This window comes from Carassius carassius, chromosome 2, assembly GCF_963082965.1.
Source record: "Carassius carassius chromosome 2, fCarCar2.1, whole genome shotgun sequence".
Classification (NCBI taxonomy): domain Eukaryota; kingdom Metazoa; phylum Chordata; class Actinopteri; order Cypriniformes; family Cyprinidae; genus Carassius; species Carassius carassius.
The window spans coordinates 13469395-13492149 of NC_081756.1; the positions used below are offsets into that span (position 1 = coordinate 13469395).

Genomic DNA, 22755 nt, shown 5'->3' on the forward strand with positions numbered 1-22755 from the left:
CACTTCCTCCCTCTCTCACAAATACACTCTCTCTTCTCCCTTCCTCTCTATCACACACACACACACACACTCTTTTCTCTCTCTCTCTCTCTCTCTCATACACTCACACACACACACACACACTAAAACCTCTGAAAGAGGACTATTTTGCAGAGCTTCTTTCTCGTGCTCCCTTTCTGTAGTTCAAGAGAGGAGAGTTTGTCAACATGGTGGAGCCTAATCTTTAGAAACACAGACACAACCAATGACAACATATCAGACTGATGGTTGTCAATGCTAAACTGGGTCTCCTCAATGTGCTCCCCAGGAAGGAAAACATCCTCTGTCCCAATCTCCTCCCGCACAATGTGTGTGACTGTTGACGCCTTAGGAGCTTGTATTGCTGAAGCTTGGCAGATCATCCTCTCTGCAGCTCTCAGCACCTTATAAGAATACAAATAATATATATTTATATAGCGCTTTACACAGTACTCAAATACACTTTACAGAACAGAGAAAATATGAACAAAGCAACCTATAACAGTTATTATGTTCTGTCGAACGATGTATGTATTAACTTCAGATTGGATTGTGTTGGTAATAGGCACTTAACGTTACCTAACGCTAAAAGTAAATTTCGTGCATCTAACAAGTGCTTTTTCGAACTTCTTTCTGATCTGAATAGTAATAGTAAGTTATGTGGGAAACACTTGAGTTGAGGGAGGTAACGTTACATAGTCTAACTAACGTTAGCTAGCTACGATTTCAGTATAGTACTATCAAAGATCCTTGCTCCTTCTCAATTATCTGGATTTAAGGAAACACTACAACCAATAGTACAATGGTAATGTTAAATCTTACTTGTGAAAAGTAATCCCGAGCCGTACTTGCGATGGTCCGCCGATTAGAACAGGAAAATGCTGCACAGTGCTCTGGTATCTTAACTGCTGCTACGCAACGAAACTAGGAGTACGACCGGTTCAAGATGGCGGCCGCAAATCTCATCGCCCAGCGGCCAATAAGGCGTCTATCTATATGATGTCTATGGCCAGATATCCAGATATAGCTGAAGCGCACTCACACAAGTTAAGAGCCAACCTACCCTGCTAGGAGAAACTAGGGCAGCTTACTTAGCACTAAACGACCAATGAGAGGCTACCAAAGTGTTTCGACGGAAATACGACAGCCCCTACATGATCCAATGACTTTAAACCACACATAGATTGACATAATCATCGACCAATCGCATAGTTCTAAATTGACGTCAAATTTCCTTTGTCGATCTCAGTGGTCGCCATCTTAATCAGCGGGTGACAGAAGAAGGTTGCATGGTAGGAGGCATACGTTAATATTGTTTAGAGAGGAAACATACTGTTTTTTGTGCATATACAAAACTACAGAAAAGCCCCTGACGCCCAGAAATGGCAACGGGAGCCAACGCAACCCCGCTGGGGAAGCTGCACCCGAGTATCGGCGCTAAGCGAGGCTTTGAGCCGGGCCCCGGCGCGGGGTTAATGGCTCCGCCCGGGCCTGCGGTGTCTTTCCCGCTGCAGAACTTACAGCAACCGCAGCTATCAAACCCAGGTTTCTCCCAGTTCCCCGGAGCCGTGAGTTCTGCGCTCTCAAACCCGGTCGGAGTGGGGCTACCGTCTATGGCGGGGAGTACAGGTAAACAGCGTGGACGGGCCTGAGGCTCAGCACAACGGCCTGCTCCTTTGTAGCTGTGCGCTTTGCTGTTTGACTTGTTTTGTCAGTAACGTTAGCATTTTCTAATAACAACTTGAAATTGTGTAGTGCACTAAACTGTAGTTCATATAAACGGTTTACCGGTTGAAATTGTCTTCATACTTGGTGGTTAAATCCTTTTTCCTCTAATTACTTGTGTGTGTGTATATATATAACATTTACTTCTAGACGAAGCATTAAAACATTTTTAATAATTAAAAATATAAAACACAAAAAATTTTTTTTCACACTTAAGGAGGGGAAAAACCACTTAGCAAAAGTAACGTTTTGCAGTTGGCTGCTGTTATTTATATGGCCGAGAAGAAATGTGAACTAAATGCTTATAGTTTGCCATGCAATCAGTTCTTTATTACAGATTGTTTGGGTAAAATACATATAAATATTAGTTGTCACTCTGTATCTGTTTTCTTTGTTTATTGGGCATTTAAAAAATAAAAATAAAAAAATATATAAAAAATATAAATTTTACTTAGCGGAGGGACATGCACAGAGATTTTGAGGGACAGGGGCTCAAGTGGAAGACAGGACACTTAACATTTTTTTCTTTTTTGTTCTAAACAAAACTTAAAATATATTAACTCAACTCTGACTTGCTTATCAAATTATTTTAATTCCCTCACACTCACCCAATTGTTTTATGATATTAAATTTTTCAACAGATGTTTCCAAATAATCCACTGTTTTTTTGTTGTTGTTGGTGTTTTTATTATAATTATTATTAAAAAGATCTTGCTCATTTCACAGCTTACATTGGAGGCAAAATTTTCTGACATTCTCTGCGAAAGACACACTTGCATAATGATTCACCAAAAAATTGGTGAATTATGCTTATTAATTATGCACTTTTACCAAATGCAACATTTGGTCTGAAAACAAAAGATTATAATTGCCTCACATAGATATTGACCTTTTTGTGATTGCCTGTAAACAAAAACCAGTAAATAAAAAGAGAAAAGAAAGGGGTTATAATTCCTCTTACTGTACCATGCACTCACACACAAACTGATGATGACAAGAACTTATGGTTTTACAGATCTGACCGCTTATAACATAATAGATTGGATAGTTATTAAATGAGGAACAGGAGTTCCATGTTTTTTTTTTTTTTGCTTTAATGGAAAGATCAATGTGTGTGCTACACTGCTGTGCTTCACGCCTGCGCAGAGGAAAGAGAGACATCGGAACTCGACAGTCTCAGCATTTCCCAAACTGATATTTATATATATATTTTTTTTTTATTTGTTTGACAGGGAAAGCTTTGCGCCAGCAGAGATGCACACATAACACAGAGTAATTTATAAAAAAAAAGAAAAGGCACTTTCTATCAAGGAAGAAAAAGGGCAGGTGCTCAAGTCCCCTTTGATGTCTGTGTATAGTATGCACGTGCCTGCTTACTGAGACTTATCAAAAATGAGCAATCAATCAGAGGGCGGGAGCATCTTGATACTGTAGGCTTTAATAGACCATAGATTTTGCATCCAGTGACATCTCACTTATACCATTCCCTGTTAGATTTTGGCCAGAAGAAGCGAAAAAGGAGTCGCTGGAGCAGCGAAACCCCTGATCAGAAGACCATTATCCCCGGCATGCCCACCGTGATCCCTGCTGGGCTGACTCGGGACCAGGAACGAGCTTATATAGGTGAATATCTCAACTTACTGTTATTATAATGTGTGTCTTAAGTCATATAGTTTATTAAGTTGCGGAACATTCTGTTTGTGAATGAGGGGTGAACACCCACCCAACACACTTTTTTTTTTTTTTTTGTCCCAAAATTTGTCAGTTTATTATTTCCTCACAGTTTGCACATCGCGTGCAGGATGTAATTGCTGAATTTCATTAATCTGACTTTGCTTATATAATTGAGGTCAGTTAATAGGATAACTTTGGTTATTTGCGAACCATCAATCTGAAGGTCTCGGTGCAAAATGGCCATCTCTGTATGTCTCAAATGACTCTGCTTAGGGTTGGTTTTCTCAAAAGTCAATCAATCGAAATTCAGCACTTTACCCCGTGTTCACTAGAATGTACTAACTCCATTGATGTGCAATGTAAGGAAGTTTTCTTTGTCTAGGAAGCACTGGGGTATTGGTAGCACTGTCCACTTTTGCATACCATCCGAAGTCCCTTAGCAAGAATCCACAGTGTTTTTCTGATGATGCTGCTTGCTGTGAACTGTCTCCAGCTGCAGGACTCCCATCAGTGTTTACTATGCAAAATGTCTTAAGTCCAATTTGACTGCAAAGCAATGCAGGTCCAATATTAAATTGCAAAAGTCATCTCCATCCCCAGTGTCTGAAAGCAGTGTGTAGTAAATTGCTTTCTCATTGCTGTCAGGCACTTGTTTTGCAATGGCATGTGGTGTAGTGTTTGTTCAACTATAATGTGACCTAGAGACCTTCATCTCCTTAACTAGTCCTTTATTGATACCTCATGTCTCTTACCTACCATCAACCTGCACCATTAAGCGTGTGACCTGTGGGGTCTGATTCTCTTAAGCATGTCATAGAAAAATGCATGTGAAAACCCATCAAATGCTTCCATGAGTGATGCAGAACATTATTTGATTACAGGTCAGTTTTTGGTGTGGCTTGAGGCCTGAGTAAATCTAGTCATTTGCATGAAAAGAAACATCAATACACTAAAGGCTGATCTGTTTGTCTGATTATTTCTAATTATTGCATCTGTTATTTTAATTGATTAGTATTGGTAACATCTGGTAAGTGGTTGTCGTTACATGTTAATAAATTGATAACTTGAAGTGTTATAATATTGATGTTTATTAATATTGTTAAGTTACAGTCCTGTCATGTAATTACACTGGCGTTATTTCAGTCTCATTTATGATGCAGTTGCTCAAGTCTTTTTTTTTTTTTTCCTGACAGGCCTTCGTGTTTTGCCACCTTTTTAGCTTGAAATGATTATAGTATGTTAAGAAATATTTTTAAATGTTTGCTAAAAATGTCAATTTTAGTAGTTCCACTTATTGAAGTTGGTGGCATAAAATTGAAAGCCTGTTGCAATGAACCTCTTTCTGAAATAGTTATTTACTGAAATCCCTCTAGGTTTCTGCATCTCAAATTGGCCAAACCATCAAAATTTTCTGGATTTTTGGGGAAATCTGTATGGGCTTTTAAGAATAATTTCAAGCTCGAACATTAGTGTGTTTTCCAGAAATCTTGGTGGGATTTTGGTATTTCAGAAAATTTCGCAGAGGATCAAAAGTCTTCAGTTGTCCTTGATTCTTAGTGACCTGACAATTACCATGGTAATTGTTTTTTTTTTTATTCGCTGTTTAACCTTAGTCACATTGAGTTTAACAGTGTACTGTTTCTGCTTTTGTGGGGGTTTTTTTTGTTGTTAACCAAAATTCTCTCCATCCTTGTTTTTTTTCTTCCTAACCTGATTTCTTCCAGTCCAACTGCAGATCGAAGACCTGACACGTAAACTGCGTACAGGAGACCTGGGAATCCCTGTTATCCCTGAGGACAGGTCGGAATAACGATTTAAACCCACCAACAGTAACATTTCTTTTACCTTTTTAATGTGCCATTTTATGTGAGGCCAGTTTGTAAGTGTATTAATATGTACGTAGGGGTAAGTGATTGTTAAATGAAGAAATTCTAAGTCTAAATACCTTGCTTTAAAATGACCTCATATCTTTGCCTTTCTTCAGTTGAGAAGAGTAAAGAAAATGTCTTGGTTATGAAATTGGTTTTGTTACATGCCTAAACATTCCAGTTTTTGAAATGCTTAGTTGAATTTGGATTTGTTCTTTACAGAGAGGCAAAGATATGATTGAAGGCTATTATGGTAGGATATTTTCTGATCATAGATTAGACTTATTTCATTTAGTAAGTGTTGCCAGGTAATTGGTCAATGCTACATACAAAATAGAAGTTGTTTTGCCGACCATATCATAAAACATATCATGGATATTACCTGTTGGCAATACACAGCACCTAACTTTACCAAAGAATAATGTTCTATCATATAAGCTATGGAGATCTTGATTAGTCTATCTTAATTAAATTAAAAAAAAAAAAAAACATCTATACTGTTCTTGTAGGTATTCTTGCATGTATGTTTTCTATGTGAAATTTGTGTTAAAAAGGCTGGATTTTATTTGATTATTCCAGTGTAGTTCATGTAGTCTAAGATTTTAATAGATTATACATTGCAATTTTAATGCCCTTTCATTCTAACCTCCAAAATGAAGTTATGACGAACACAATCGAATCCTTAATTCTAAAATCTGAATGGTTTGTTAATTGGATGGTCCGTAATGGTTTTCCATTATGGGGCTACCACCATTTTGTTCAGGAACTTCCACTGTATTCCAGATTTCCGCACTGGAAGACTGCTTGGAGGAGACTCCTCTGACCTTTTCTTTCTGGAATAACCATAACCTTAACACTTAATCACTTTGGCCACTCATAGACTTCATAAGCAGCCAACGTAGCAGGAAATGTCATGTTTCTGACGTGAGTGTCTTTCTAGTAGCCACACGCCTTGCTCTCTGAACAGCCTTAGGTTCTGCGGCAGAATCTTAATACGACGTTTTTACACCGCCAACCCTAAAAAGGTTCTTCTCAAAGGTCTATCCACTCCAGGATTTAGGAACGATCGCTCATCAACTTCCAGCTCGCAAAACAAAGCTGTGGGGTGCTTCAGGGGTTCAGCGCTGGAGATATCAGTCCAAAAGAAAATCAGCAGAAAATTATTTTCTCTCCCCCCCCCCCACCCACTTTTCTCCTCTTCGGGTTGCCTCTCATGAACTTGTCACGCTTGTGTGGCTGTCTTGTTTGAGAGCTGTTGAAAGTTAATATTTAATCTAAATTTATTTCTCTAACCCAAATTCCCCCTCTCGTAACTTTTTTCAAGCACAGAGCCTCATTGTGCAGGTTAACAGGTTTTCTCCACCATCCAAGGGGAAGGTAACAGTTGGAATGCTCTCCGAGAACGTGTGAAGGTTTAGATCAGAATTCAAGAACAGACACTTTTTCAAGTGTGTTGGTTGCCCCGTTTGCCTCAGATATTTGTCCTATTTTTCATGTCCAAGATAATATTGAAACTAGGAAGACCCATTTTAATAATGTATCAAAATCTCTTTGGCACCAAATTTTGAAGTCTGCTGATGTTCCTATTCTGAGCTTTAAGCTCTTTGATCTGTAGAATGTTTTCCGCTTTTTCAATGGTTCAGTAGAGTACATTTTTGTTATAGGCATTTTTCTCGTCTTTCCCATTAGAAAATAAGCACTCTGGGGCATCCCATGCACTTTTTAAATGACCACAGAACAAGTCGAAACTATTTCAGTCAAGGGTAGGCAAGCCATTGAATGTTTTACTGTTGAGGGTGTAAGTACTGCTTTAAGATTTTGACTTTATGCTGCATCTTTCTGTTGTTCATTCTTTTTCTCAGGTCTCCATCTCCTGAGCCCATCTACAACAGTGAGGGGAAGAGGCTTAACACACGTGAATATCGGACACGCAAGAAAATAGAGGAAGAGAGACACTCTCTTATTACAGAGATGGTGGGACTGAACCCAGAATTCAAACCCCCTGCTGACTACAAGTTTGTCTTCTACAAATGAACTATCTTGGTTTTTGCCTTCTCTCTGGCTCTGGTGTCAGATATTTACTGGTCAAATATTTTTGTTTTTCCTCCATTTCAGACCACCAGCTACTCGGGTCAGTGATAAGGTGATGATTCCTCAGGATGAATATCCTGAGATCAACTTTGTTGGGCTTTTGATTGGCCCACGGTGAGTTGCATGATTTTGAGCTCTCAATATTTTATTTTACTATATTTCTTTGGTAGATTTGGGTCATTATGTCATAAAGTAAGTTCTCTATGGTATATTGTTTTTTTTTTAAGTGGAAACACTCTGAAAAACATTGAGAAGGAGTGCTGTGCTAAGATCATGATTCGCGGCAAAGGCTCAGTAAAGGAAGGAAAGGTTGGCCGTAAGGATGGACAGATGCTTCCAGGAGAAGATGAACCTCTTCACGCACTGGTCACTGCTAACACCATGGAGAATGTCAAGAAAGCTGTAGAGCAGGTGAGTCCACTTCAGACATTCTTGTACTTTGAAGTCAAAACAGGTTTTCAGAATTAGTACTGGCATCAGAAATTTCTTTTTGTCCACAGATTCGTAATATCCTAAAGCAGGGCATTGAGACCCCCGAAGACCAGAATGATCTGAGAAAGATGCAGCTGAGGGAGCTGGCACGACTCAATGGCACTCTGAGAGAGGATGATAACAGGTGAGCGACTTAGAGCAGCAGACAAGTAAATGTCATAGATGTTTGATACTCATCAATGTCTACTTTCTCTCTCTCTCAGAATTTTACGCCCATGGCAGAGCACAGAGCCTCGCAGCATCACAAACACAACTGTATGTACAAAGTGTGGTGGAGCAGGTCACATCTCATCAGACTGCAAGTTTACCAGGTAACCCCATCCACCAATGATGAGCAGTGATAAAATTCCACCCCCCCCCCCCCCTTCAAATACTTTACCTTCTCCTGGTTATGTCAAGTGAAGTACAGACAGCACAGTTCATTGTATTTCCCTTCTTCTCAGTTCCTTTGCTCAACGACCCGGTGAACCACCCCAGTCTGCTCAGGATAAGGCTAGAATGGATAAAGAGTACTTGTCTCTCATGGCAGAGCTAGGAGAGGCTCCAGTCCCTTCCTCCGGTGGGGGCCACAGCAATCCTCCCCCTAGTGGCCCTCGCCCTTCAGGACCCAACAACAACCAGCCACCGCCAGTAAGTCCGAAGACATCCATTTTCCCTTACAGGATGCCAATTTCTTTATAATGTTCATAAAGTCCCATGCTCACCAAGGCTGTTTATTTTTTTAAAAATACAGTAAAAACTGTAGTATTGTGTGTGTATATAATGTGTGTATATAAAGAAAATATAAAGAAAAAGTAATTTATTCACATGACCTTTCAGAATCGTCCTCCTTGGATGAATTCAGGCCCTACTGATAACAGGAATTACCATGGCATGCACCAGGGTCCTGGTGGCCCTCACAACTTCCCTCCACCAATGCCAAACATGGGTGGCCCTCCTATGCCACCAAACCCCAATGGAATGCCTCCACCCTGGATGCAGCCACCCCCTCCTCCAATGAGCCAAGGCCCAGCACCACCCGGACACCCCATGGGTGAGTATATCCTGTGATGTTTAGGCTCTCAGTTCTACAATTCCTGCTTAATGGAGCATAAAACATTTACCTGGAAAGATAGAAGCATATAAATGGATATTTGCTGCTTCTTACATTGGAAACATGTTAAAAACACATTAATTAGTCTGTGTATAAAAAATTATTTAATTTTGACATTGATTACTGCTTTAATCAGAAGCACAGTATTAATGGTATTTGTGTATTTTACTTTAATTTTATTACAAGTTATCCAACAGCACCCCTAAGTAGATGAGTTTATGTGGTGGGCATTAGGAGCCTGGGGAGGCTGCAGTTGTTGCATGCAATGACCGTTGACTTTATCACACACTGAAGTGCATTCCCTGATTAAATATGGTGATCCAAAACAGTAAATCCAATCACCATTTAGGCAAAGGTTTGCTTCAAGAATGACCACACTGCTGACATGATCCTATCACTAGCACACCCTAAGCACATGTAAGCTATTCGTCTTATCTAGGCATATTGGCATAATTTTTCACATCGGGCTGATACCAATGTTTACATTTTACGCCATTATCTGCTGATTCTAATATCATTCCGATAATATCGTGCATCCCTACTTAGTGATTCCTTCCCTTGTCTGATGATCAGGTTTATTGCCACCACCCATGGGTATGATGCCCCCACCTCCACCTCCCCCCAACAACCAACCACCACCTCCACCCTCAGGTCCTCTGCCTCCATGGCAACAGCAGGCTCCTCCCCCACCACCCACCAGCAGCATGGCAACCAGCGCTCCACTGCCATGGCAACAAAGTAAGTGTATTACAGTAGCACACAGTTGATATCATCAAAGGGTTTCCTTTTGGCTTAGACTGACTTATTTTTTGTTTTCCCAGATACAACCACCACATCCACCCCTGCAACTGGAAACCTGCCACCCTGGCAACAGCCTCAGCAGACGGCCGCCTCAGCCGCTCAGCCCCCTCCACCCATGGGTAACCCCTCTATGGTGCCGCCTCCACCTGGGGTCCAACCCCCACTGCCTCCTGGTGCGCCCCCTCCTCCACCACCCCCTCCTCCTGGCTCGGCAGGCATGATGTATGCACCTCCTCCCCCTCCCCCACCAATGGACCCTAACTTTGTGACCATGATGGGGATTCCCGGTATGCCACCTTACGGGATGCCCCCTGCGCCTCCACCCCCTCCGCCCCAGAGTTAAAGGCTGTGTTTAGTATCTATGGCCCTGTGACCATGCAGTGATGCCTAAAATATACATCACAGGACTGTACCTAGTTCTGTTCATTTAACAGCTTGATGTGATTAGTTGCTAAAGGTTTATTATTTTTTTGATGGCCTCGGTTCAGATTTGTTTCCCATGCTTGGACACAGAAATCGAGCTAGTGAGAGAGACGGACGGTGTGGTTAATCTTGTAAATTTGCTTCAATTGTTAATGATTTTTAACTGTAGTTTTTCTTCTGTTGGTTGAATATTTGTTGAAAAATGTTGATGTGCAGGGAATGTGTGTTTGGTATTGTTTCTGCCAGCTTGCTTTCATGTTTTCTCCAGTGAGTAAAAATGGCATCTGCTTAAGATTCAGTTAGCGACATTCCAACAGGTGTATAAACAACCATTTACACTCTTAACCAACTGTGCATTTGTTGCTGCATAGTACAAGACATTTATGTCTTCAAGATGTTGTAGATGATTGGCTTTCTCTATTAGTTGGTCAGTATAATTTTTGTGCTCGCCTTGTATCCCATCCCTCCCCAAACTGTTTTTATTTAAAAGAACTTTTCATTAATTGCCTTCCAAATGTATTTCAATATTTTTGTAATGAAGCATTCAACTAAATAAAAGTTGGCATGGCAATGAATTGTCATCTCTCACATTTGCTGCACTAACAAAGTCTTTCTTCTTAATATTAACCATCTTAACTCGAATATGGTGATTTATGATGCAGGTTTTTTATTTTTCAAGACACATTTAAACTTCAATATAACTTTATAGTTTTCTTTGTGTCCAATGCTCCTAGTGCTTAAAAACACACTAGTTTTGTTATTTTTGTTGTCTTGCAGCAAAATGAAAGAACTGATGCTTTAACTTAATATATAGAAGTTATGGCTTTAATTTACTTAGACAAGATCGATACGCCTGTTGTGCACACGGTATAAGAGATAGAAGTAAATTCTCGTGGATTGCAGCAGTAAAAGCGAATAGGAGGTGGTTCAAGGGGACTTTTTCGCTCGATATTGACTGGGTTCATTCCGGGAGTTCAGCACGCAAATTCTGCATTGTTATTATAGCATATAACTGTTAGAAGCTTTGTAAGGTTGTTAAAATTTTATGAGTGCATATAAGTACAACCGGCGCCCTCAACCATTTTCTCTTGGGTCCTGTCATCTCGGTTTGCAGTGTGCGAATTACTTGGGAATTATTTAGTGCCTTTCAGAGTGGTCGACTTTCTAATAGAGTCGTTTGTGCACGCAGTCGCGCAGCTGTCTTCTGGGACAGTTACCGCATTAACTTTTATCAGCTTAACCAATAACTAACCAGCTTTCAATGTCTGTAGAATAATACAGCCCGCGATCTAGCGGTTTTTTGCTATGTTACCTCCACGCGCAAAGACGAATTTCTGTTCTGTTCTATATTGCTATATAAATAAACCTGCCTTTGAATGTATTATGACCCGCCCACGACCAGCCGGTAAATATATACTATCCATGGTTAGGGGAGTTCGCACCGCCAATGAGCGCGCTTGACCCTGAAGCATCTGCTGGAGATCACCGTGACGTGCGTCGCAACCTTACGGTCGCTACACACGCATCACATTGACTGATATCCCTGGTGCATGAAACCTACTATTATATAAAATTTTAATTAAATTAAAAATTACATTTATGCATTTAGCAGACGCTTTTACACAAAGCGACTTACAGTGCATTCAGGTTATCAAATTTTACCTATCGTGTGTTCCCGGGGAATCGAACCCCCAACCTTGCGCTTCATAGTGCAATGCTCTACCACTTGAGCTAAACAAGAACGTCGCAGACCTCAAGACCAATTTTAATCGCCATCTGCACTTCACGTTGGTTAAGGACCGAAATGTAGCAACGAAGCGCGACTACTACTTCGCCCTGGCGCACACCGTCCGCGACCATTTGGTGGGAAGATGGATCCGGACGCAGCAGCATTACTAAGAGAAAGACCCGAAAGTAAGAAAGTCAAATGCCGCAGTTTCATCCTACAGTCCGGGACCGCTCGTACACCAATGACAGACAAACGGGAGGTTATCGGTGTAAAAAAATTTGTTTTTTTTTAAATGTTATTATCTTTTTTCACCTTTCTCCTTTTTTATCTCAACTCCAGCGTGTGTACTATCTCTCTCTGGAATTCTACATGGGGCGGACCCTTCAAAACAGCATGGTAAACTTAGCTTTGGAGAATGCCTGTGACGAGGCCATCTATCAGGTGAGAGGAGATTTGTAAAACTGAACGCTAATAGCAAATTGAGTGCTGCAGTGATAAAGTATTTCTGAGTACAGCTTTGTTGTAGATGGCATACATCAAAACCTACTGGGCATGCACAAATCAATATAGCATAATTTTTCTCACAATGTACAACAATAATGGCTATTTTTGCATTATTGTAAGGGGTAGATGTAGACATTAATAAAACAGAATCTAATAGTTAGAAAATTCAATTTATTTTTAGCTTCTGGTTTTTCCTGAATCCCTTCTGGCCACAACTGGAATTGAGAACCACTGATTTATGCAGTATCTATAAGGAAGTAAATTAATTGTGTGTAGTTTCTGAAAGGAATTGCAGTCTTTCTGAATGGCCCTACACTGGGTTCCACATAACAGCGTTGGCTCAGCCAGTGGTGTGTGTTTGGTTTGGAACTATTCATTTGTCTAAATAGAGGAAATCTTTAATACATTGGGAGCATTGTCTGTCAGTATTCACATCAATGCTTTACCTTTAAAAAGTACAATTTTGTATAAAGAAAGAGGTCATTATCAGTCACCATCATCGCCAGTGGTACCATAATAATAAAAAGGAGCTATAAATAAAGAGCTTATGGAGGAGATCTAGCGCTGTGTGTATATGTATTGTAATACTGCTAATCTTGGATCAGTTGCCACTCATTCTTTAATTATAATTAGGATATGAATCATTCTAGATATGCACTGCTATGCTGAGAATACCTACAAATATATGTTTTGATAAAATATAAAACCAGGCAACAGGGCATGCTCTGTGCTCTCAGAGGTTACATACCTTCTTGCTCTCATATTCTGTTTCTTCTCAGCTGGGTCTGGAAATGGAGGAGCTGCAGGACATGGAGGAGGATGCTGGGCTGGGCAACGGAAGCCTTGGACGACTGGCAGGTAAACTTAGTCTCTTTAAATGTGCTGATCATAAGATTAATAGAGGGCTTGTGTTTATGGGATGGTGCTTTAATTCACTTAATTCTTCAGCTTGTTTTCTGGAATCCATAGCAACCTTGGGCCTGGCAGCATATGGATATGGAATCCGATATGAGTTTGGAATCTTTAATCAGAAAGTAGTGAATGGCTGGCAGGTAAAACGTACTTGCATTAGTATCTCAGTGAAATGTATTTCACTGCTTTTGGTGCATCTGGGTTTCAGTAAATGACTGACATCATCTGACAGGTGGAGGAAGCGGATGATTGGCTGCATTATGGCAATCCTTGGGAAAAAGCCCGGCCTGAATACATGCGTCCTGTGCTTTTCTATGGTTCGGAGCACAACCCTGATGGAGTGAAATGGGTGGACACACAAGTGAGAGCAAAGAAACCATGTATATGCATTATTTGGAATGGAAATGCCATTATTCACATTTTTACTTGTACACAACCATTCAAGTGTGATGTCAATACGATTTTTTTGAAAGACATTAATACTTGTATTCCACATATAGACATTAAATTGATAATAAAGAAATTTATAATTACAAAAGATTTCTATTTCAAACAAATGCGGTTATTTTGAACTTTCTATTCATCAAAGAATCCTGAAAAAAATCTTTGTTTCCACAAAAATATAAAGTAGCACAACTATTTTCATATGAATGGTAATATAATAATATAATATTTGTAATAATAATTAACCATCAATTTATCATATTAAAATAATTTTTGAAGGATCATGTGACAGTAAAGGCTGGTGTAATGACTGATGAAATTTCAGCTTTGCCATCGTAGGAATAAGTTACATTTTAAAATATATTAAGAGAAACAGTTGTTTTAAGAGACTTTTTTACAAAAAACATTAAAACAAATCTTACTGACCCCAATCTTTTGAACAGTAGTCCACATCAGGAAGGTCAGTAGAGACTAAAACAGAACAACCAATATGCAAAGCAAGAACCAAATTGTGTCATTATTTCAGAGGTACTGTATCTGTACATTTTCCCATTACATATGTACTGTTTGATTCACCAGGTCATCCTTGCCCTTCCCTATGACACACCTGTCCCAGGATACAGGAACAACATTGTTAACACAATGAGGCTCTGGTCTGTCAAAGCTCCATGTGAATTCCACCTCAAAGACTGTGAGTTTTCTTCAATCAGTCAAAGAATGATTGTCAGATATTCTAACAAGCCCATAAGCCTTATTATTCTTTTATCATTCTGTAAATATCTAGTATTACATGTTAATGTAATTTATAAAAAAATGGAATGGCATTAGATCTTTTAACAGAATTTCTGTTTCCTTAAACAGTTAATGTTGGTGGTTACATCCAGGCCGTTCTGGACAAGAATTTAGCTGAGAACATCTCCTGTGTGCTTTACCCTAATGACAATGTGAGTGCAACTCAAGTCCACTCAAGTGATTCATATTAAGAAACAAAACTCGGGACTCTTGGAGCCTTAATGTAAACAGATCCTCCTGTTTGTATATGTCAGTTCTTTGAGGGGAAAGAGTTGCGTCTGAAGCAGGAGTATTTTGTGGTGGCTGCGACTCTCCACAACATTATCCGCAGGTTCAAAGCCTCCAAGTTTGGCTCGACTGAGGTAGTGCGCATGGATCTGACCACACTGCCAGATAAGGTAAGACAGCTCGGACAGCACTATGTTTCATGTTAACACACTGATCTGTAGAGAACATTCAACACAGTATGTGACATATCTGGGGTGATTTATTCACATTAATAATACTGAACAATAAAACTGAAGGCATTGGCCTAAACAAAATTAGTACCAGTGAAGGAATTTCACATTTAAAAACTGTTACCTTCCTTTGGCTGTTTTGGTCAGGTTGCTATACAGCTGAATGACACTCATCCTGCGCTGGCCATCCCTGAACTGATGAGAATACTGCTGGATAATGCGAAACTAACCTGGGACACGGTAAGCTGGAAATTCCTTGTCATCTTGTCATTTATCATGCTCAAAAAAAGGACATGCTGTCCATGCTCTAGGACTATTAAATTGATTAATAAGGGTGATATGAGATTGAGGTCATAAAGTTTAAATTTCCTGATTTTTAGAATGGGACCTTTTTACTGATTGTGATGACATGTTTAAACAGTTATTAAAATTGTAAATCTATTTTTTTATATTTTCATTTTTGCATTTAATGTACATTTATAAATACTTTGTGTTATATTACCATGCTGCTGAGGGAGTGATGACAATTTGACATCTTTCTGTCTTTTGACCACTGTAATCAATCTCTCAATATTTTTTTCAATACAATCTCTTGTTGGAATGCAAAAATGTATGTGTTGTAGTTTTCTTTCACCACTGTAGAAGTTTACCAAACTATGGGTATTTAATTTTACCCACATGGACCTACACCATAATGTATTCTTTTTGCCTCTTCTAATTTTCAGTTTTTATCTCATTCTGCCTACACTCTCTCATTCTCTTTCTTCTCAGGCTTGGGACATCACTGTACGTACTTGTGCTTATACTAACCACACTGTGTTACCAGAAGCACTGGAACGCTGGCCTGTCGACCTGTTCCAAAACCTTCTGCCCCGTCACCTAGAGATCATCTACGAAGTTAATTGACGTCACCTGGAGGTCTGTTCTCTTCATGGCACATTGCATTTGAAATTTATTTGCAGATCAGGAATTAATGTTTTTGAGGGGGGCTGGGAGATCAGTAACTGCATATGGACTGTAGGACTGTATTCAATCCAAATATGGAGTAAACTGCACAGTCTGGTTATATAAACAACCTCTTCTGCTCAACATGACTCAGCATCCAGTAAAAAGGAAATTAACTTCCCATGTACTTTCTCGCCTGTTACGCTCTGTTTTGACCTTGCATCTTCTGTCTTGTTTCTCATAGGATCTCTGCGCTCTACCCTGGCGATCATGATCGTTTAAGACGCATGTCCCTTATTGAGGAGGACGGACAGAAGAAGATCAACATGGCTCATCTCTGCATCGTTGGCTCTCACGCAGTTAATGGCGTGGCACAAATCCACTCGGACACTTTATTAAAGACACTGTGTATGTCTCTTAATGCTTTATATTACATCACAGTGGCCCCCAAAAAAGTATTTGGACACTTAAGCCACATTTAAGAATGTATACAGTAAGATTTTTAATGCATCTTAAAAATGTTTTTCATCTAGGCTGCATTTATATGATCAAAAATACAGTAACATTTTTTTTTTTTTATTGTTTTCAAAGTTGAACCCTAAAAATCTAAATATATTGTAAAGTTAAAAAATGTCTTTACTGTCACTTTTGATCACCTTCCTTCCTTCCTTGCCAAACAAAAGTATAATTTCTTTCAAAAAATCCCAACATGAACATGAGCATATATTTTAATAAAAGACAACATAAGCATACTTGTCCACAGCAATGACATTCATACATTTGCATCTTAAACATCCAAATACATTTAAAGGCCACTGGTTAAATCAACATAACATATCTGTCATTACCATAGTGTTTAGCCTTGGTGAATAACTCAGAGATGTTTACAGCTTTTAAACAGTCCTATCTAATTTGTTAGGGTTGATTTTGTGTACATTTTTAAGGACTTCTATGATGTGGACCCACAGAAGTTTCAGAACAAGACTAATGGTATCTAACCTCGTCGCTGGCTTGTCATGTAGAACCCTGGAGGTTATCGCCGAGGTAAGGAACATTTCTACATAAAAAATTACATATAAACAGATAGGGAACACTACTGAGAGAAAGTATGATAACCGTAGTTGATACATCTTTTTGTCCAAGCCTTTGGAAGCCATTCAAGAACTTCATGAGAGAAACACTGTGAAATGTAAGCCAGTGTTGACTCTTGTGTTAAAAATTTGAGAATTGGAGAAGACTATATCTGCGACCTGAGCCAGCTGAAGAGCCTCTTGAAGTTTGTGGATGATGATGCTTTCATTCAAGACATTGCCAATGTCAAACAGGTGAGTCAAAAAAATCACATTCATAGTGAAATTTAGCGCATATTCTACATGTACATGATGGACATCGTATTGTGTTGCTTTGCCGTTTGCAGGAAAATAAGTTGAAATTTGCAGTGCATCTAGAAGAACTATGCCATGTAAAAATCAACCCAAACTCCATGCTTGATGTCCAAGTGAAGAGGATCCATGAATACAAAAGACAGCTGTTGAACTGTCTGCACATCATCACCCTCTACAACCATAAGATGAAAATAATTCTGGTTTCTCAAGAAACAGCTTGCTCTAGTTTTACTAGAGATGTCCGTCATGTATTCTGACTGCTTGAAACTACCTGCCTTAACCGTATGAGGGTTGTTTGTGTATGTTTAGGTCTATATCTCTGCTCGTCTTTCATTGGCCTGTTGATGCTCATAGCTCCTCACTTGAGCACTTTAGGCATGATCTATCACTTTTGTCCTCAGTTTTACTGTAGTTCTTTCCTGTTGAAACACTGGTTTTCACATAAGACCTGCAGGAATGATGGGGTCCTGCAAAAAACTTTGCTTGAATCCAGTGAGGCAGCAAAACTAATATAGCACTGAAGTGTGATTCTCCATACTGGCCAGGCTGCGATCAAGATTCAGAAGTGTATTTACTCAGATATATTATGGTAGACTTATTTAGAATAGGAAATGAATGTGTGGTGCAGTGCTTTTAGAATTGCAGGAAGAGGCTATTTAGCAGACAACACTTCAAATCTGCAATTAAAGTAGGCATAAATTCCTGGTTTAGTGATAATGGATGGTGGTTTATTTATGTCTCCCCTACATGGACTGGATCTAACCTGCAACTTATTTTGTTCACAGCTCCAGCTTCCACCATCTCCTTCATTCCCCTCCTTTGTTCTCTCTGAATGTTTTGTCTTTATTGTGGGTGACAACACACACCAAACAGTCCTGCTGCTGCCCTTGAAGAGTGACAAAATGAAATAAAGAGATTAATCACTGTTTCTGATTTTTGCAAGTATTCTTATGGTTGTCTTCCAGGTGACTTAATACAGAATGGTTAATGTACATTATCATTGAAAAGTGAGCTTATGATTGCTGCATTTATTTAATAAAAATACAGTAAAACAGTTATATTGTGAACAATTATTGTAATTTAAAATATATGTTTTTTATTGTAATATAAAAATGTTATTTATTGCCTTGCTGAATGAAAGAATTAAAAGCTTGACACACACACACACACACACACAGTGTAGGGAAGGGTACTTTATAATAGGTTACATATTACATGTTACCCTATTGAAAATGTATTAAGTAGTGTAACTATTTCAATTACTTTACTAAAATAATGTAACTGATTACATTTGATTACTTTGCTTAATTTCTAACGAATGTTAATGAACTGTTAATCATTTTCAAACTTTTAAACCAGGCAGAGTTAACCCTACAGTAGTACTCAACACTGATTACTTTCAGACTTACAAAATATGCAAAAATCCACTCCAATACGGATTTAAAATCATAATATATAGTAAAATTAAACTGTTTTTGAAATCAAATCTTTGCATAGAAAATATGTCAGAAAACTCTGGCATCTAACAATGTTAATCTTACAAAATAAAGCATGTACATCAACCATAGGAAATAAAACAGCATATGTCCTATTCTTTGACCTAAACTGCTGAAACATTGATGTCTCATATCTTAGAGCTGTCTATGTATTTTGGGAAAGATATCAATGAAATCTGAAACTATTCAGATGTTACTCCCTTTGTAATTGTTAATACTTTCATAAGTAACTAATTTAACTACACATTTTTTCTCAGTAACATATTACAGTTACATTCATTTTGTCATTAAATAACATTACATGTAACTACTGTAACTTCAATGTAGAATATATATATACAACCCGAATTCCGGAAAAGTTGGGACGTTTTTTAAATTTTAATAAAATGAAAACTAAAGGAATTTCAAATCACATGAGCCAATATTTTATTCACAGTAGAACATAGATAACGTAGCAAATGTTTAAACTGAGAAATTTTACACTTTTATCCACTTAATTAGCTCATTTAAAATTTAATGCCTGCTACAGGTCTCAAAAAAGTTGGCACGGGGGCAACAAATGGCTAAAAAAGCAAGCAGTTTTGAAAAGATTCAGCTGGGAGAACATCTAGTGATTAATTAAGTTAATTGATATCAGGTCTGTAACATGATTAGCTATAAAAGCTTTGTCTTAGAGAAGCAGAGTCTCTCAGAAGTAAAAATGGGCAGAGGCTCTCCAATCTGTGAAAGACTGCGTAAAAAAATTGTGGAAAACTTTAAAAACAATGTTCCTCAACGTCAAATTGCAAAGGCTTTGCAAATCTCATCATCTACAGTGCATAACATCATCAAAAGATTCAGAGAAACTGGAGAAATCTCTGTGCGTAAGGGACAAGGCCGGAGACCTTTATTGGATGCCCGTGGTCTTCGGGCTCTCAGACGACACTGCATCACTCATCGGCATGATTGTGTCAATGACATTACTAAATGGGCCCAGGAATACTTTCAGAAACCACTGTTGGTAAACACAATCCGCCGTGCCATCAGCAGATGCCAACTAAAGCTCTATCATGCAAAAAGGAAGCCATATGTGAACATGTTCCAGAAGCGCCATCGTGTCCTGTGGGCCAAGGCTCATTTGAAATGGACTATTTCAAAGTGGAATAGTGTTTTATGTTCAGACGAGTCCAAATTTGACATTCTTGTTGGAAATCACGGACGCCGTGTCCTCCGGGCTAAAGAGGAGGGAGACCTTCCAGCATGTTATCAGCATTCAGTTCAAAAGCCAGCATCTCTGATGGTATGGGGGTGCATAAGTGCATACGGTATGGGCAGCTTGCATGTTTTGGAAGGCTCTGTGAATGCTGAAAGGTATATAAAGGTTTTAGAGCAACACATGCTTCCCTCCAAACAACGTCTATTTCAGGGAAGGCCTTGTTTATTTCAGCAGGACAATGCAAAACCACATACTGCAGCTATAACACAGCATGGCTTCGTCGTAGAAGAGTCCGGGTGCTAACCTGGCCTGCCTGCAGTCCAGATCTTTCACCTATAGAGAACATTTGGCGCATCATTAAACGAAAAATACGTCAAAGACGACCATGAACTCTTCAGCAGCTGGAAATCTATATAGGGCAAGAATGGGACCAAATTCCAACAGCAAAACTCCAGCAACTCATAGCCTCAATGCCCAGACGTCTTCAAACTGTTTTGAAAAGAAAAGGAGATGCTACACCATGGTAAACATGCCCCGTCCCAACTATTTTGAGACCTGTAGCAGAAATCAAAATTGAAATGAGCTCATTTTGTGCATAAAATTGTAAACTTTCTCAGTTTAAACATTTGCTATGTTATCTATGTTCTATTGTGAATAAAATATTGGCTCATGTGATTTGAAAGTCTTTTAGTTTTCATTTTATTAAAATTTAAAAAACGTCCCAACTTTTCCGGAATTCGGGTTGTATATATATAATATATATATAAGGCCAACAACTGAAAATGTAATTATTATACAATAAATAGAAAAACATGCTTTAAACTGTTTTTCTGAAGGACGTTGTTGTCACTGTCACTACACGAGTGCTGCTGGGATGCAATGACATATTTTCAGTAATTCCTCAGGACGTTAGATGGCGCTATTGACCTCCAAACACATGATGTTCAGCCGTTCACATTTGAGGAGGGGGACAGTTATTGAACTAAAACACCCTCAGCGATGCATCGGTACTCGGACACTTTCCTCTATCATCTTACTTACCTATCGTCATACTAACCACACTGTGTTACCACTGGAACGCTGGCCTGTCGACCTGTTCCAAAACCTTCTGCCCCGTCACCTAGAGATCATCTACGAAGTTAACTGACGTCACCTGGAGGTCTGTTCTCTTCATGGCACATTGCATTTGAAATTTATTTGCAGATCAGGAATTAATGTTTTTGAGGGGGGTTGGGAGATCAGTAACTGCATATGGACTGTAGGACTGTATTCACTCCAAATATGGAGTAAACTGCACAGTCTGGTTATATAAACAACCTCTTCTGCTCAACATGACTCAGCATCCAGTAAAAAGGAAATTAACTTCCCATGTACTTTCTCGCCTGTTACGCTCTGTTTTGACCTTGCATCTTCTGTCTTGTTTCTCATAGGATCTCTGCGCTCTACCCTGGCGATCATGATCGTTTAAGACGCATGTCCCTTATTGAGGAGGACGGACAGAAGAAGATCAACATGGCTCATCTCTGCATCGTTGGCTCTCACGCAGTTAATGGCGTGGCACAAATCCACTCGGACACTTTATTATTCTGAAACTATTCAGATGTTACTCCCTTTGTAATTGTTAATACTTTCATAAGTAACCAATTTAACTACACATTTTTTCTCAGTAACATATTACAGTTACATTTATTTTGTCATTAAATAACATTACATGTAACTACTGTAACTTCAATGTAGACATATATATATATATATATATATATATATATATATATATATATATATATATATATACAACCCGAATTCCGGAAAAGTTGGGACGTTTTTTAAATTTTAATAAAATGAAAACTAAAGGAATTTCAAATCACATGAGCCAATATTTTATTCACAATAGAACATAGATAACTTAGCAAATGTTTAAACTGAGAAATTTTACACTTTTATCCACTTAATTAGCTCATTTAAAATTTAATGCCTGCTACAGGTCTCAAAAAAGTTGGCACGGGGGCAACAAATGGCTAAAAAAGCAAGCAGTTTTGAAAAGATTCAGCTGGGAGAACATCTAGTGATTAATTAAGTTAATTGATATCAGGTCTGTAACATGATTAGCTATAAAAGCTTTGTCTTAGAGAAGCAGAGCCTCTCAGAAGTAAAGATGGGCAGAGGCTCTCCAATCTGTGAAAGACTGCTTAAAAAAATTGTGGAAAACTTTAAAAACAATGTTCCTCAACGTCAAATTGCAAAGGCTTTGCAAATCTCATCATCTACAGTGCATAACATCATCAAAAGATTGAGAGAAACTGGAGAAATCTCTGTGCGTAAGGGACAAGGCCGGAGACCTTTATTGGATGCCCGTGGTCTTCGGGCTCTCAGACGACACTGCATCACTCATCGGCATGATTGTGTCCACGACATTACTTAAGGGGCCCAGGAATACTTTCAGAAACCACTGTCGGTAAACACAATCCGCCGTGCCATCAGCAGATGCCAACTAAAGCTCTATCATGCAAAAAGGAAGCCATATGTGAACATGGTCCAGAAGCGCCATCGTGTCCTGTGGGCCAAGGCTCATTTGAAATGGACTATTTCAAAGTGGAATAGTGTTTTATGTTCAGACGAGTCCAAATTTGACATTCTTGTTGGAAATCACGGACGCCGTGTCCTCCGGGCTAAAGAGGAGGGAGACCTTCCAGCATGTTATCAGCGTTCA

At 39.0% G+C, this 22755-nt stretch overlaps 1 protein-coding gene and 1 pseudogene across 2 annotated transcripts; both read left to right on the forward strand.

The window, feature by feature from the left end:
• The first annotated feature begins 1261 nt into the window (after positions 1-1261).
• sf1 (splicing factor 1) lies at positions 1262-10756 on the forward strand. Of its 2 annotated transcripts, XM_059508412.1 has the most exons (12): positions 1262-1647; positions 3238-3366; positions 5142-5217; positions 7148-7300; positions 7401-7490; positions 7604-7787; positions 7877-7992; positions 8072-8179; positions 8312-8498; positions 8688-8901; positions 9535-9699; positions 9783-10756. In XM_059508412.1, the coding sequence occupies exons 1-12, from the start codon at positions 1401-1403 to the stop codon at positions 10103-10105; spliced, it is 1992 nt and encodes a 663-aa protein (XP_059364395.1). In that variant the 5' UTR covers positions 1262-1400; the 3' UTR covers positions 10106-10756. The 2 variants fall into 2 exon arrangements, with proteins under 2 accessions (XP_059364395.1, XP_059364406.1); XM_059508423.1 differs by lacking the exons at positions 1262-1647; positions 5142-5217 and having other exon boundaries at positions 3236-3366.
• Positions 10757-11632: 876 nt separating this feature from the next.
• LOC132098564 (glycogen phosphorylase, muscle form-like) lies at positions 11633-18380 on the forward strand (annotated as a pseudogene).
• Positions 18381-22755: the final 4375 nt, after the last annotated feature.

Coding starts and splice junctions, on each gene's coding strand:
- sf1 (XM_059508412.1), top strand. CDS start 1,401: ATGGCAACGGGAGCCAACGCAACCCCGCTGGGGAAGCTGCACCCGAGT. Junction 7,993..8,071: donor CTGAGAGAGGATGATAACAG/GTGAGCGACTTA, acceptor TCTCTCTCTCAG/AATTTTACGCCCATGGCAGA. Junction 8,499..8,687: donor ACAACAACCAGCCACCGCCA/GTAAGTCCGAAG, acceptor ATGACCTTTCAG/AATCGTCCTCCTTGGATGAA.